General features: G+C 39.4%; 1 protein-coding gene across 10 annotated transcripts in view; it reads left to right on the top strand.

The window, feature by feature from the left end:
• Positions 1-1549: 1549 nt before the first annotated feature.
• caskin1 (CASK interacting protein 1) overlaps positions 1550-16003 on the top strand; it is a 106999-nt gene continuing 92545 nt past the window's right edge. For 4 of the 10 annotated variants that reach the window (XM_016661212.1, XM_016661213.1, XM_016661210.1 and 1 more), the window contains exon 1: positions 1551-2515. In XM_016661212.1, the coding sequence (XP_016516698.1) occupies positions 2422-2515 (94 nt within the window). In that variant the 5' untranslated portion in view covers positions 1551-2421. Of the gene's footprint in view, positions 2516-16003 lie in introns of all 10 variants that reach the window. The other 6 variants (XM_016661215.1, XM_016661214.1, XM_007573125.2 and 3 more) reach the window with 4 other exon arrangements.

Raw genomic sequence — 16003 nt, 5'->3', positions numbered from 1 at the left:
TGGAAGAATCAAGTCATGACAGACATATTTTTCATCTATCAACAGTGATATGCCATTGAAAAGAATTTGACAAGATTCAGTTTGAGGAAACATAGATAGACAAGGATCCATGTTTTTGTTCTTTTTCTTGCTATCAAACAAGAAAGAAAAGAATGAGGAAAAATAAAAGTCACTGTTATAAAACTGCAGCAAAAAGTGGTATCCCTTGGTCTGAGAGTCTAAATGTATGAGACACTGGAGACACTCTACAACAGTAGAGTGTCTCCAGTCAGAGACTTCTTCAGAGCCACTGTAATACATACTGCTGCAGGAGATCTGTCGACCTTGGAAAGGGTGAATTACAGCAACATTTAATTTTCCCTTTGGGAATAATACAAAGTTGAATTCGAAGTGTATTTAGATTGAATAACAATTTACTCTACTTTAAGACTTTTGTACATATTTTGTTACCAGAGCTGCAAAAAACTGAAGAATAACAATGAGACGTGTTTTTTGGTTAAAAATGAAAATTGTAGTGTTTCAGAAACAGAATGAAAAATGATGAGAATATCCAGAGACTTTCAGATGCTATTAAAAACATTGATCAAAAACATTGACACTGATGAGGAAAATGTTAATAAATGAGGGATTGCTCAAGAAAAACTTATAAATCTGCCATGTGCTGCAGGTGACATGGCTCCAAACCTTTCTTTGTAAAAACCATATAATGTAGTTAGGGTAATGCAGTTAAATAATGTTGTAATTGTCCTTTTTTATGCTTTTTACATTAGAGTGAAGTTTTTCAATGATAAAGTATGTTCTATAATATTTATTTAATGCAGAGTTATTTTTGCTGGTTTGACAAGCCTGACAAGTGTTGTGATTTTAACCAGTGAAATTTTTCAGTATATGTGATATGGTTCTCCACCCAGGGGAACCATCTGTTGTGGGGAGGGTGCAATATGAAGACTCAAAAAAAAAAAAAAAAAAAAACCTCTTACAACATTATTATTTTATTTAACTTTTTTAGACCAATCAAGTCTGAACTATTGTTTCATACACAGAACAGAGATAACTTAAAACATAACTTGTGTAAATTAATAAAGATTTTATATCTGTAGCTGAATTTAAAATGTAGAATTGATTTAATACAATTTTGATCTCCCTAACTAAATTCTAGGCAATTTCATTTTAATAGTTAATTATTTACCAAATTTTTGATTTTTGCTCTGTGTTGAGTATCGCATGCTAACTTGAGTGTTTATAATTTCTTTCGAAAAAGATTAAAAATAGACCTGAACAAATGTAGTCATCGTCCTTAAAAGCAGTGGATAAGCCCTTTACAGTAGCAGCAAATGGAAACGCTAATTTCATTTTTTTTTTTTAGGAAATTCAATGATATAAGTGAGCTAAAGGGAAGCTAACCGCAGGTGATAAACAAGTTTGTTTTTCTAGAACATATCTGAGCAGCTCTTCTCTTCTGTAGAGGAAGAGCCACAAAGCGCCACAGAAACATCCAGAGAGAGAGAACGCGCGAGCGAGCCAGAGAGGGAGATGAAAGGAGAGGCGGGAGAGGGAGCACCACGCTTCTGGTCCGCCCCCGAGTTGCCGCACACGAGCCATTTAACGGTACGAGCCGAGCCAACTGTAGAGCACACGAGCGCGTGAACGTGGCCCTTTCACTATTACTGCCCCCCGCACCCCTCGCGCAAAAAAAAAGAGGAGCGAAAATCACAGAGACTTCGAGCTCACTCGGAGACGCGATGGCTGCTGCTGCGGCGGCACCGCTGGATTGTGTTTACGACCTGGAGCACGAGACAGTCACAGCCTCCAGAGGGAAGAACTCCGCGCGCGCCCGCCTTTGGAACGCACGGTCTTTCTTCACGCGCGGCGACTCGGAGCCCGTGAGGCTTCTCGCTATATCTCACGTCTCCTCCCGGCCGCTCGGTTGGTGAAGGCGGCGTTTTTTGGGGGGGAGGTGAGAGCAATTACCAGACTCCAGGATAAGCGAGCCTTCTTTTTCGAAATCGGCGAAATATCACGCTGGAACCTTGAACGGCCCGGCGGCGTCAGGTCCAGGCTCCATCCAGCAGCGCTGCACCTAGAGGCGGGGGTGGTGCTGTCGTGGAGGCGCTGGAGGTGGGGAAGGGAATCCGAGAGCATCCCTCCATCCCGCGGAGTCTATCCCTCCCTCTCTTCCTCTCGTTTCCGGCTCATTTTCGCCCCATCATATGCTAGAGATCTAAGTGTGTTTTTGTGTGTGTGAGTGTGTGTGTGTGTGAGGGGTGGGGGTGTCTCATCTTGGGGGGGGGGGGGGGGGGGGGGTCAGAGGGAGGCTTGTCCGTGGCCGCGGGAACACGTACCCTCCGCCTGCCGAGGCTGAGGCTGAAGAGCCGCTGTGCTTGAAGGATGCTGCGGGAGTAGAGCGGCTCCGAGCGGAAGATGGGGAAGGACCAGGAACTGCTGCAGGCGGTGAAGACCGAGGACCTTCTCACCGTGCAGAAGCTGCTACAGAGGCCTCGACCGGGGAAAGCAAGTAAGACACTCTGCTGCTCCGGTGCTTTTAGTTTAGTTTATTATATCTATTTTCCCTCAAAGATGACAGTAGCTTCTTCCTTTTTGATTGCTGAGTTGGAGCTTTTGCAAAGACATCTGTATAATTTTAGTCACCGGCTGTTTGCCGCTGCAAGGCCGGAGTGTTGAAGATGATGGAGGGAGTGTGACGGGAGGGGGCGGGGGGTGTTCATACGTGTATCACAAGAGATGATGGTAGTGATTGGAGACTGATAGCTCGTCCTGAGCGAGACCCCCGTGTAAGTAAGTGCACTGCAGCAGAGGAAAAAGAGGGAGGTACCGCGACCATGTCTCTCAGCAGAGATAACCGGTAAAGCCTTGTGAGGGTTTGAAACAGGAAGAACCATACAAAAAAAAAAATCTCCTGTTATAGTCTGTGCTGCAACGTTGCTCCGTTTTCTGCAACATTCTCTGGCACGGCCCACTCCAAATGTGTGGGCAACGGCGGAGAAGAGGCCAGGCAGAGCTGCAGCTAGATCATTCTGTCAAGGCGACTGTAGCTGCTGATTCCCTCCACTGATAAACTGCATCACTACCAGCTCAGGGATACTATAGAGGGCTGCAGTTATGGCTCCGAATACTTAAGTACTCATGCAACAAGTGGCCTAATTCAGCATAAAAATACAGCGCCTTGCCTAAGTATTCACACCTTTGGGAACTTTTCCAGATGCATTATTATTATTCTATGATCACAAACATCAGTTGACTTTATTGGGATTTTTACTAAAGATGCACTTTTTTTGCACTTTTGATGCTGATATCCGATAGAGATACAGAAAAACAGTGTTGAATTGACTTGAAACGCTTTTAAAAAAAAACACAGACATAAATGTACTGGATTCACAAAAGTATTTGATAATTCTGCACCAGTACAGCCACTCCTCAAGCCTGGTGAAACATGGATAAACAACTTTAATTTGTTCAGCCAGTGCAGTTAGGAGTAGAAAAGACAATGTGAGATAAATGATAAAGAAAATGACAAAATCAAAAGGGTGGCTACGTTGATCAAACATGTTAAAATAAACCACAGCAAACCTTTCAAATGGTTCACAAAGTGCAATTAGGAATTCTAAATATGATAAAATAAAGAAGAAAGAAAGACATATCAGAGCCCAAAGCTTAGAATTAGAATGAATAGATCTGACCTTATGGACCAGTCTAGAATTTATTTTTTCAATATTACTACTGATACGGATGATGGATCGGTGCATCCCGAATGGTTATGTAATGGAACAAAAAGTAGTGCAAATTTACACATTTAAAAACCAAAAACCTACTAAGAACATCTTATGGAGCAGTAGCCGTTCTGTTTTTTTGGAAACAGCTCTAGCATGATACAACTCCAGACCTAACAAGACACGGCCGCCCATCTAAGCTGATAGACGAGTGAAAGAGAGAAGTTACAGTGATGGTACAATATGGAGGAGTTTTCAGGTAGGAAAATCTACTCTAAACCTTTAAGTCGGAGAGGTAACTAGAAAAGCTGATGTTGAAATAGACACGAGAAGTCGAGTTTAAATTTGCCACAAGCCATGTGGCATAACATAGTCATTCTCTGGTCAGACGAAAACAGAAATTAAGCTAAATACGAGGAAATCCTGGAAGAAAACCTGGCTGAAAGTGGAAAGAACCATAACCAGAGCTACAGCAGAATGACTTAAAGAATATTTCCGTTTTGGAAAGGCTCAGTCAAAGTCCGGACATAAATCCAATTGAGAGTCTAAGGCAAAGCTTGAAAATATATGTTCCCAGTCACTCCGTAAATCTCACTTACCTTGAGCTAATTTGCAAAGAAGAACGGGATCCATTTTAGTCTCTTGATGTAAAAAGCCGGTGAGGAGAAACCCCAAAATAAAGTATCGGCTCTGGGGGGGTTAAATACAAACACATGACACAAGTTTTTAGATTTTTATGAGTAAAACATTTGGAAACAACCTACCAGTTTTTTCCCCACAACACAATATTTATGTTGATCTATCACATAAAACCCCAATAACACAAACTGAGGTTTGTGGTTGCACCATGACAAAACGGGAAACAAATTAATGTGCTATGAATAGTTACAGAAACCACTGCTGGCACAGAGGGCCTGACCCTTCCATCCACTTATGTGAATTGTTCCAGTTTGGCAGTTTGGCGGTTTCACAGCTGCATCTGAAACTGCACTCACTCTGGAAAGTGTCCAACAGCAGGTGGGCCTCATTAGAATAAGAAGAGCTGCTTGTTGCTGATTGCTAATAACAGGGCGAAAATGTGGCAGCGTTGTGTGGAAGGGCTGTAGAAATTCATCGCTTTTTCATCACTCATCACTTTGCTTATTTACATGCAAAGAAGGTAATGTTAGAGTAATATAAATATTTGGATTCGCAAAGTAATGTCAAGTGTGGTGGCCCACAAGGGTCAAGACAATGCAAAAGCCACAATGGAAGTTACACTAATTCCTGTTCTGGAATAAAATCCATCTTAGCATAAATTTCACTTTAGCGTACTTTTAATTTTAACAAAACTGGAGCTTCAGTATAAAATTAGCTTAAATTCAGTTTTAGCATAGCTTCCATTTTGGACTATATTTAGCTTTAATATAAATTCCAACTTAGCAAAAATTCCAATTTATCATACATTCACCTTCAGCATAAAATTCATTTTAGTATAAATTCCATCTTAATATAACTTCAATTTTAGCACCCACTCAGATTTGTTATAAATTCTACCTTAGAATTAATTCAGTTTTAGCATATAGCTTCCATTTTAACATGAATTCTGTATTAGTAAAAATTCCACTTTCGCATTATTTCAGCTTTAGCATAAAATTTGTCCTAGCATAAATTTCATTTTAGCAGGGCTTCAATATTTGTACAAATTCAGATTTAGCCTTAAATCTGGCATAAATTCAGTCTTAGCATAGCTTAACTTTTAGTAGCTTACATTTTTAGCATATGTAGCTTCAGCATTAATTACATCTTGGCAAAAATAATGTTTTAGCATAAATTATGTTTTAACAAAAATTCAGTTTTAGCATAAATTCAGATTTATTGCAAAATCTAGCTTAGCATTAATTCAGTTTTAGCATATAGCTTCAATTTCAAGATAAATTCCGTATTAGCACAACTTCTGCTTGAGCTAAACATTCATTCTGCCATTATTTCAGTGTTAGCATAACTTTTGTTGTGACTTCTACTATATTGTGTGGCTTTTGCATCTTGTTGACCCCTCTGTTCCCCGAAAGAGTTGGTAGGGTCGAGAGTCACAGATAGCACCCAAATGTCTTTCAGAGCTTGGTGAAGCGTGTTTGTATAAGAGCACATTACAAAACAACCTTTGGGCAAAATATAAGTGCACTTTGGCTTTAAGCCTGTCTCAGATTGGTGCTTAGTGCAGAGTTTTTATACATATGATGCAGAGTTGTTTGTTAAAGGAAAATCTCAGTGGATTGCGGAGCACTCAGAAAGCGACACAGATAAAAGCAACATTACATGCTGCTCGTCGGTGGTGTGTACTGTATGTCTGGAAGACTCATGCTTTCCCCATGCTGTCCCTAATTATTCAAGTCTTAATTACAAACAGCTTTTTAAAATGATCCCCTGGCTTTAACACTGAGGTTTACAGTGTTGACAGGGGCCTTGGGACTCTGGAGCAGTGACTGTTACTACAGTGTTTTCCTTGGCTGGATTTTTTTAAAATCTTATTTTGTCACATTTCAGACATTTCTTATTTTATATTATAAACCAGGAAAAGGTTTATGCTCAACTTTGAGGTCTACTGATCGTAGCCACTCCAGTGGCTCCAACTGCTTCTCACCCAACAATTGTTGGTTAGAAGTTAAAGTTTATTGATCTTTGAGAGGATGTTCTTGCATTGTGATGTTGTTATCATTACATTGGTAGAAAATGGTCTCAAAACAACGATATTATCGTTTATCACGATAACTTCTGGGTCAATTTATCATAAAGCAAAATTTGTTATTGTGAAAAGTATAGGCATAACAACACTTTGCACCTATATGGTGATTGAGTAACTTGAAAAACAAAATAAGAACAATAAACATTTTTGTTGTTGAGCTAATTTGTCTATTTATTCAATAATTTTGCAGGCAAAAGTGTTTTTGAATTGAAAATGTTGCGCATTTTGTTGATACATGACATATGGTTAATTATGATAAATAAATTCCAAACCCCTGAACTCGACTCAAAATTTTAATCGAGTCCCACCACTACTTTGGAAATGTGCCATGAAATTTCATTTATGGACATGCTATACAATTAAAAAAAACAACAAAAAAAAACACGTTCTGCGAAAATGGGTTCTTCCTGTTTCTGCAAATAACTGATTCTGAGTCACACTTTTAAGAAAAACTTTGAGAAAATCAGAAAACACGGCAGGTTAGTCATAGAGTGGAGCTGACAAACAGCAGGAGAGCCTAACACAGGGCTGATGTTAACACGGACCTGTTTGTCATCCAGCATTAAACACAAAGCTTGCAGGACAGCTGAGTGTGTGTGAAGGCGAAGGTAAGGTTGCTGTGTGTGTGAGTCTGGCAGAGACCCGACCCTGCTGCAACTCATTTACCCTTTTTGTTCCCAGACACATGCGTTCACCTGCGTCACACGCACGCGCACATCTGGCCTCATCTGGAGAGCCGCCGACAGTTTGCTGCCGCTCGGCTTGCGCACACGGCCGAGGACGAGGTCGTTGTAACCGCGCGAGCGTGACCTCGTGTCTGTTTGTCAGAGGCAGCGTCGTTGTGTGAGCGATAGGACAGCTGGCGTAACTCATATTGATGGTTTATTTGCTGTATTTTTTTTAAAGAAGTTTGTGTAGAGCTGTAAGATTTAACTGCTCCACTTCTAAAAAAAAAGTTGTTTACAGCTCATCTACCTCCTGAATTTTCCATCTTCGTAGACGGGGTTGCTGCTTTGTCTCTTGGAATCACCTCCCCCCCCTTTCTCTTTTCTCCCGTCTTTTCTGCGATGATTTGCTAGTCTGGCTACGGGACCAGATCAGATTATTCCATCCACACCAGCGCACATTCACAAAGGAGCAGGCAGGGACGAAGCTTAACATGTTGTCAGCCACAGACTTCGTATTTGTTCGCTGTGTGAAGAAGCTTGGGATGATTGACACTTTGTGTTCTGGTGTGCTATTCCGAAGTCCTTCTGGGTTTTTATTATTTTGGATTCCGCTTGTATTGTCTCACATACTTATTCATATTACAGCAAATTTAGAACGTAGATGTTTTGTTTTCAAAGAGGTGAATAAGGACAGCTAAAAGCACACCTGCTGGTGAACAGGCGTCCGATGATCACGGCACAAAGTTCTGGAAGGAAGGTGTGAATTAGTTTAATTTCTGCTCTCTACGGAAGCCGAGAGAGCAGACATTTTCCGCGTGTACGTTTTCCCAATGGTTTTCTCGAGATAACAAGAAAACAAACGTTTTCTCTAGGTCACGAGATGGTTGGTGTGTGTTAAACCTGACTGCGTTTTTCAAATGCAGGCTGTAAAGGTATACAAGTTTGTTTTCTAGAGGTTAACTTGTTAACCATCAGGAAATTAATTACTTTTCCATTAAGTTAACGTCTTATCTCGAGGAAACCATTGGGAAAAAGTATATGTGGAAAACCTCCACTCTCCGCTTCTGTATAACACATCATCTGAAAACTGAAAGAATTTATACAACAGAGAATAAAACAACTGCGTTGTGTACATCACAAATATGACCTGTACGGAAGACTGACCAGAAGAAAGTCACTGTTGAAAGGCCATTGGTCTCCACATGCCTTTCGCTTATAGACAGTTGCTTGAGGGATATAGCATTTCCCGCAGTGCTTTTTTAAAACAGTAGATGGAGCTGCAGATGAAATCTGTGTGAATTCAGCAACTGGTAGCAGAGGAAGAGTTGATAGCTGAAGTGCTTGTGCTGACATCAGTGTTGGCAACATCTGCGCTGCTGCAGCATGTTTAGCACCGAGATGCAATTTTAGATTTGAATAGCTTTGCTAATAGGCTAACTCCTTGTAGCATAACTTGTACCCAACAATAACTTTTTCAAGCATCCCAGTGGAAAATGGTTTGAAACAATAATTAACCCCCAGAGGGTGAAAGAAGTGGCTTTGTGTTTGCAAATGTGGCTTGTTTTATGGGTGACCCAAAAATGCGAAGGTTCTGCGCACAATCAAATTTTTTTTAATGTGATGATATGTTAAAATTTGTAATGTTTTGAAATCTATGTAATTAATCAACATTTACACACTAAAGTCTATATTAAATATGCATTAATATTGAAATATATATTTATGCTCCTATTCCATAAACTAAATAAATATATTGGACCTTTAGGTTACGTAAAGTTTAAATAACGTTGTTCCCATGTGCTGCTCACAGACAGGTTTCATTCAGTGATGGGGGATGAATGGATCTTGCCGGGGTTATTTTTGTGGCACACGTCAACATTATTGCCACGCTTTGTCTGACATGTCACTACATCTGGAGCAACGGATGGAAATGCATAAGCTCAGAAACCCGCTCCTTAAGCTGAAAAATAATGCTAAGTAGATGTTTACCAGATGCTTCGGTTTCATAGCAAGACAATCAACTGCAGTAAGACTCGTAATTCAGACTGCATCAGAGTGATGATGATAAATGACCTGCACTTACATGGTGCCTTCTAAATTTGGCATTGTGTTTCTCTCNTATATTAAATATGCATTAATATTGAAATATATATTTATGCTCCTATTCCATAAACTAAATAAATATATTGGACCTTTAGGTTACGTAAAGTTTAAATAACGTTGTTCCCATGTGCTGCTCACAGACAGGTTTCGTTCAGAGATGGGGGAGGAATGGATCTTGCCGGGGTTATTTTTGTGGCACACGTCAACATTATTCCCACGCTTTGTCTGACATGTCACTACATCTGGAGCAACGGATGGAAATGCATAAGCTCAGAAACCCGCTCCTTAAGCTGAAAAATAATGCTAAGTAGATGTTTACCAGATGCTTCGGTTTCATAGCAAGACAATCAACTGCAGTAAGACTCGTAATTCAGACTGCATCAGAGTGATGATGATAAATGACCTGCACTTACATGATGCCTTCTAAATTTGGCATTGTGTTTCTCTCGGAGCTTTTTATGGTACAAATCTAGCACACATTCCTCTACCAAGACTTCACATGGACATACTGTACCGGCTTTGGGATTGGTGGAAAAGCACTCCATAGCGGAAGCTTGGCCACCGATTTTGTGTGGGTTTCTGTGAAGTAGATTGTGTTCACACTCTTAAGAGGATAGATGGATACCCAAACTATCAGTGTATGAACAAACACAGTTAGCCAACATTTTTACTGTTGTAAAAACAGACATCAGTTATTTTTGTGACGCTCAGTGACGTTAAAAAACGGCTTCAATGAACCAATAGAGTTAGAAACAAGTAGCACACTAAAACGCGCAACGAGCAAGGCTAGTTTGTTAGTAGTTATTAGCATTAGCTTCTATGAGGTTTTGTTAACCTCGAAAGTTAGAGTTTAGATCTCACCCAGCTCACCTTCAACTAAAAGTTGGAACATCAGTGGGTTATTCTAGTTGTTCTGGTTTTAAACATGCTAACTGCTATCAGCAAACTATCTCCTTGCACTTTATGAGCTTTAAAAATTAAAATTAAAATTTAAAAATTAAAAAAACATGAACAAATAGATGCTGTACACTGTGGTATGATTTGAAGGGATAGTTCAGAGTGTTTTAAATGAGATTTTGTGAAAATTATGTATTGGTTTTGTGTCTACAGTTATGTATCTACTTTTGATATGATTCCAGATGGCTGAAGCTAACGGCTAGTCCTTGTGGGCTTTCTCCATTTCCTGTGTAATCTCTCTAAATAACCTCAAACTCCAATTGTGAGAAACATTTAGGTTTATATAAAAGAATTAGCAATAACTGATATGATTTTATTTTTTGGACTGTGTTTATTTGATTACTATAGAAGTCCGTTTTAAGCTAATTCCCGCAGTGATTAGCTGTTAGCTTTAGCATCTTGGATTAAAAAAAAAATCTTAATTGACACAAATTCAAGAAAGTAAGCGTTTAACCGCTTTAAAAAAAATTAACATAACTTCCAACAATTCTGAACTACTGTATCTTTAACAATAATTTAATTCAGCGTTTTTTGTAAAACATATTTCTGTTATTTTAACAATATCAGGTAATTGCTGTTAGCAACACATGCCAATAGCAAACTATTTCCCTGCACTTTATGAATTTAAACACTAAGAAAACTAACAATTACATGTTGAAATGTCATCACAGGTGACTTTAGACCTGTGATGCTACTAGTCACTCTACAGCTCATTATTTAGTTTACTTTATCTAAGTTGGACCCTTTTTTCTGACAAATGGAATCTTTAAATACATTCACCTGTCATAGCTTAAGTGCTCTTGGTTAAGTTTCAAACCAACGTCTTTAAAATGTCAACGTCTCTTAAAGCATTTCTTCACTTTGAATATGGACACCTTGTTGTTTTAGCGCACAGTTTGTGCCTTCTCAGTTCAGTTTCCTGTCGGGGAAGAGACCTTTTTGAAGACTTAAAAAAATGTGTTTACTTTTTTTTGTAGTTATGTGTTTTTGTGAATTATGGCAATAAAGAATCATAGAAACATTTTTCGAGAATAATTTGATTTAGTTTTATATTATTTTCAAAAGATTTGGTTCTGACTCCATTTGGGTTGGAATGATCTCACTACGCTAACTCTTGGGTTACCAGTAGCAGAATTGCTAGTGGTAACCCAAGTTGTTTTTTAAAAAAAAAAAAAAACAACAACTGTGAAAGTGGCATGACACAAGCAGACATGCTCATGTTCTGTTATTTTCTGTAAATGTTTTGCTTAAGAATATCATCCCATCAATATCTCTTAGCAGTCTAAGCTGAGAAAGCAGCCGCGCGAAGGATTGTTACTGAACCTGAGATTTATTCTGAAAGATTGAGCCTCGCTATATTAGAAAGGATAATATCTACAAGTCAGAGGAGTGGATTGGTTTGCCGTGGCTCCAAAACATCATCACTCACTTCTGCTGCTGCTGCTGCTGCCTTCGTGATTAAATTACAGCACAGATGGGGAGAGAGAGATAGACGCAGTCTTAGAGGGAGCTGGATGGATATTTTTGCTTTGGGGAAAACAGAAAAGTAGTTACAGAAGGGGGAGCGGAGGGGGGGAGAGCAGGACATTCTAAACGTGAGAGGACGGGGGGTAAAATGTGGATGAGCACAGATGGAGGAGGGGTGATGAAACACTGAATGATAAAACGGAGAACGAGGTGATGAAACAGAGATATTAAAACGGCATCTTTTGCTCACACTTCTATTCCGATTGCACGCTGCTTTACATACCCCGCCTGGACGGATTTATCTGCATGGCTGATTTGACTGAAAGTAACATTCTCATGGTTTATTTGGTCAGCGGGGGCATCTGGGAGAAGGTGAAAGAGCGGAAGGGGGGAGGAAAAGGGTGGAACTGGATGGGAAGTGGGACTGAGCTGGTGCAGATCTGACAGCAGGATAAGCTTAAGCACAAATACTTCTGTCTTGCACTGTCATTGTCGTTTGTATTAAATGGATCTAATTTATTTGATTAAAAATACAATATTCAATACCAGAGCTGCTGAAATAATAAATGATTTATGGCTGGAGACAGAATATTAAATCAGTTTTAGATGAATGCTTTAAAGCTTATGGCTGGAATTGTAACTTAACAGATAGTGAAATAAAATTTGCATTTAGCTGCAATTAAGAAGTAGTTACCAAATCTTTTAAAGAGGCAGTATTACATAAAATCTTTGAGGTTTTCATCATGCTATAAAGTTATTCCGTCATCAGAAACGCACGTGGAATGTTGCTTTGATTCTATCATGCTTGTTTGAAAACTCCCTTAATCTCCATGGTAACCATTCAGCTGTGCAAAACACTTCAGTGGGCCTAGCCCCACCTCCCAGGGCAAAGCTCCTCCTCTGAGCTGCAGCTTCCAACTTTCTGAGCTTCCGCCTCACAGTGCAGCCCTCCCCCACTCAGCTCCTTCAGACTAGCCAGCAGCAATTAGCAAACACCTGATGGAACTGCTCATTTTACAAGCTACTTCTCAGTGTAACGCTGGTAAAGCATTGTTAAAGGGCTAATAGAAGAGCCATGATACGATGACTTCCTGAAGGCGGAGTTTCAGAAGGAGCAGGAGTTTCTTAAAGAGACAGAAGCCCAATTTCAAGGCATTACATTAGGAACTCAAATTTCTTTTAAGTTACATTTGATATATACAGAATTGATTGAGCTATGAAACGGCATTATGTGGCTGGAAAACACATAATACTGCTCCTTTAAATGAAACTGTTAGCAAAAGGCAAAAAAACAAAACAAAAACAAAAAACACAAGCTGTGTTAATTAGAAGGTGATAACTAAGAGGGAAGAAGATCACCAGAAAGTCTGCTAATAATCATTTCAGCATGTTGGATCATGTGCATTGTGACACCGTGACAGCTCATGCCTGTTCTCTTTCATCTTGCTCTACTGTAGCTGTAGGGTGGATATACAGTATGGGGTGTGGGGGAACGGGGGGAGGCAATTAGCTGCAGCGGGATGGAAGGGGACCGAGTGGCTCAGTCCTGATATAAAGACCACCAGCAAAACGAGGTGGGAGCTCCTTCCTTCAATCGGCATCGAGTAGAAAAGTGGCATTAACCCCCTACGGCTCTGATCCGCACACAAAGACACAGAGCTTCCCTACCGCCATGTGACTGGTGCGCAGAGGTACATGCGAAGCCCAGGAGCCAAGCATGTTTACACTAAAACACACATCGATACTCAACGACGTTAGGGAATAGTTTTTTTTTCTTTTTAAATAGCCATTTTATTCATAGTAAAGTGTGTTCAGTGTGTGAGGGTGTGTCATCGCGTCCCTCTAACATCCTCTGGTGGAGTATTTCCACTCACACCCTGCTTTCATAACACACTGCGTGTTCTTAGTGCTGCGTATGAATGTCTGAGTAGCTTGTAAAAGCAGGAAATGATGCTTTTTTTTTTTCTAAGGCTCAACTTCTAAACTCACACCAGCATGGGGCAGACAAGGTTTTACTGTGCTCCGCACAAGAGTCAGGCTGAAATGTTCCACCCAGCCCCACAGTAAATGCATTTAGCATCGCCGCGGGACTCTCTCCGAATGAATGCTGGGGTTCTGCTGCTGCTACGCGAGCGGCCGCTAAAAACAGGCCTGACGTGACACTGACCCACCCTCAGGACACTGATACATCTGAGAATAACTGCTTGCAAACTAAACCAGACTAAACAGAACGGCAAAACTAAAAGTTGGATGACCTCCAGTTTATCAATCATAGACTGCTCGGTAAAATAATTATGTTAATAACATACATGAGCCGAGTTAGTGGAAGCGCCAACAGGAAGCTATTCCCGAAAACATCGCAGACTGCTTGGGATTATCAGTTTTTTGAAGAACTGACAATCTGGTTTTATGTGCTTCAGATATCTCACAATACCTTCTTTTATACGTTGTGAATGAATTTAAAATGGAGTCTAACAGTACATTTATAAAAGTAATGAACTAATGAGCTATAATAAATATTATTACAGGTGTAATAGTAATAGTAAAATACAACAGTTATCCCAATTTTGTCTCTCTAAAGATGTCAAAAATATAGGTAAAAGTTTGTGCGGTGGAGCAGTAGCGCAGAAAGTGAGTATTTGCAACAGATGGGGTGCTGCGCTAGAGTGGGCGCCAAAATGATGGTGAAAAAATTAGTTCTAGCCTGTAATGTATCCACATGATTGGTTTACGCCTGTGAAAGACAGGTTATAGCTCAGTAAAGTTTGTCTTCTCCTTTCCACACGATAAAGGGCCCGTATTATATATTTTACAGCCTCATAGTTCTACTTTATTGCACAATCAAGTAATTATGTTACCGTCAGTTGTTATAAAAATGCTAAATATATCAAATGTGCCTTAAAAGAAGTCTGACTTTGTAATTTAACACATTGAAATTGGGCCTCTGTTTAAGTAAAGTTATACTTAACTTCTAGATTTATTTATTTAGCATTTATTTATGTAACTTATTTATTTATATTGCAACCTAAACATGTTTTACTTTGAGTTGCTTTCAAAAATAAGTTTTAGCTTTGTCCAATTTAATATATGAGAATAAAAAGATCAGACTTGCTGATTACTGATGTTGTTGAGTCTTTCTTTCATTTATTGCAGCTTTACAAAAATTTTAATAAGCCTTTAGTAACTTACAGGCTTATTAAGATTAGAGGCGAGGTCACACTGTGTGAGAGACATGTTTCACAAATGAACAAATTGGCATAGTCGCATATTTTATTTATTTGAGCCTTTAGTAACATATTATAGGTTTAAAACAACATTGTAGTTTGTTGTATAAGCCTTCAGCACTGAAAAATTAACAATTAAGGCAAACCCGACATATACTTTTAGTGTTTTACTGTCATTAAAAACCTGAACAAATTTACAATTTACCCCTCAGCCCGTGCTGGTTGGTTGTGAGGTTGTACTATTGCCCTTGATTCCTGCCTCCAGTGTTTATTTGCCTGCATAATAACTAAACCCCTTCAAATGTATTTGGTTAATAAATGACTGCAGAGGGAGAAGCTGGAACTTTTCGTATCCAAACTTTTATGTTTGCACTAGAAATATCAACATTTTATCAGCAGTCGTTAAAAAAATATATCTCAGAGCTACTTTCAGCGAAACCCGTAGGCTTTAAGATATTTACAATAAACTATTCTATATACTCACCTATTAAAAACCATAAATAACTGTGTGTTTTGTGTGTGAGAGGTTGTGTGCATGTCCTTGTCGAGAGCGTCAGTGATCAGAGTCCAGTAGTTGCTGGCCAGCAGGACAGATGTTAAATTCGACCTTACTTGTGTGTGTGTGTGTGTGTGTGTGTGTGTGTGTGTATGTGTGTGGGTGTGCGTGCGTGTGTGTGTGTGTGTGATTTTACACACTGTGCATTTCGTTGAACAGATGGTTTGTCTAGGCTTTTTTAAAAGCACATTTGCAGAACATTCCACCAAATACATCTGAACCTAACCATTTGCATGTGCTTTACAGTTTGTACAGAATGCGGGGAAGTGTGTGTATGTGTGTGTATCCGTGTGTGTGTGTGTGTGGAATCAGAGAATATTAACTTCAGTTTTAATGCTTTATGTCATTGTTTTGGAAAACTCTGTTGACTGTTTTGGTTTTAGTTGAACTAACTTCCTTAGTTGGATGAGGAGAAAGAAAGTAAAATTTTTCAGCTAGTTTAGAATTATTTCAAATAGAGAGACAGTTAAATTTAGTGGAACATTTTCTTAGAGGAAAATGTATTTAATTTGTTTAAACATTCTAATTTATTGAATACCTAATTGAAGGTAGGTCTGCTATTTCTGAATGTAACT

This window comes from Poecilia formosa, unplaced genomic scaffold (assembly GCF_000485575.1).
Source record: "Poecilia formosa unplaced genomic scaffold, Poecilia_formosa-5.1.2 Scaffold319, whole genome shotgun sequence".
Taxonomy (NCBI): domain Eukaryota; kingdom Metazoa; phylum Chordata; class Actinopteri; order Cyprinodontiformes; family Poeciliidae; genus Poecilia; species Poecilia formosa.
Note: the sequence above shows the minus strand (reverse complement) of the source record. Positions and strands in the feature narration are given on the sequence as shown.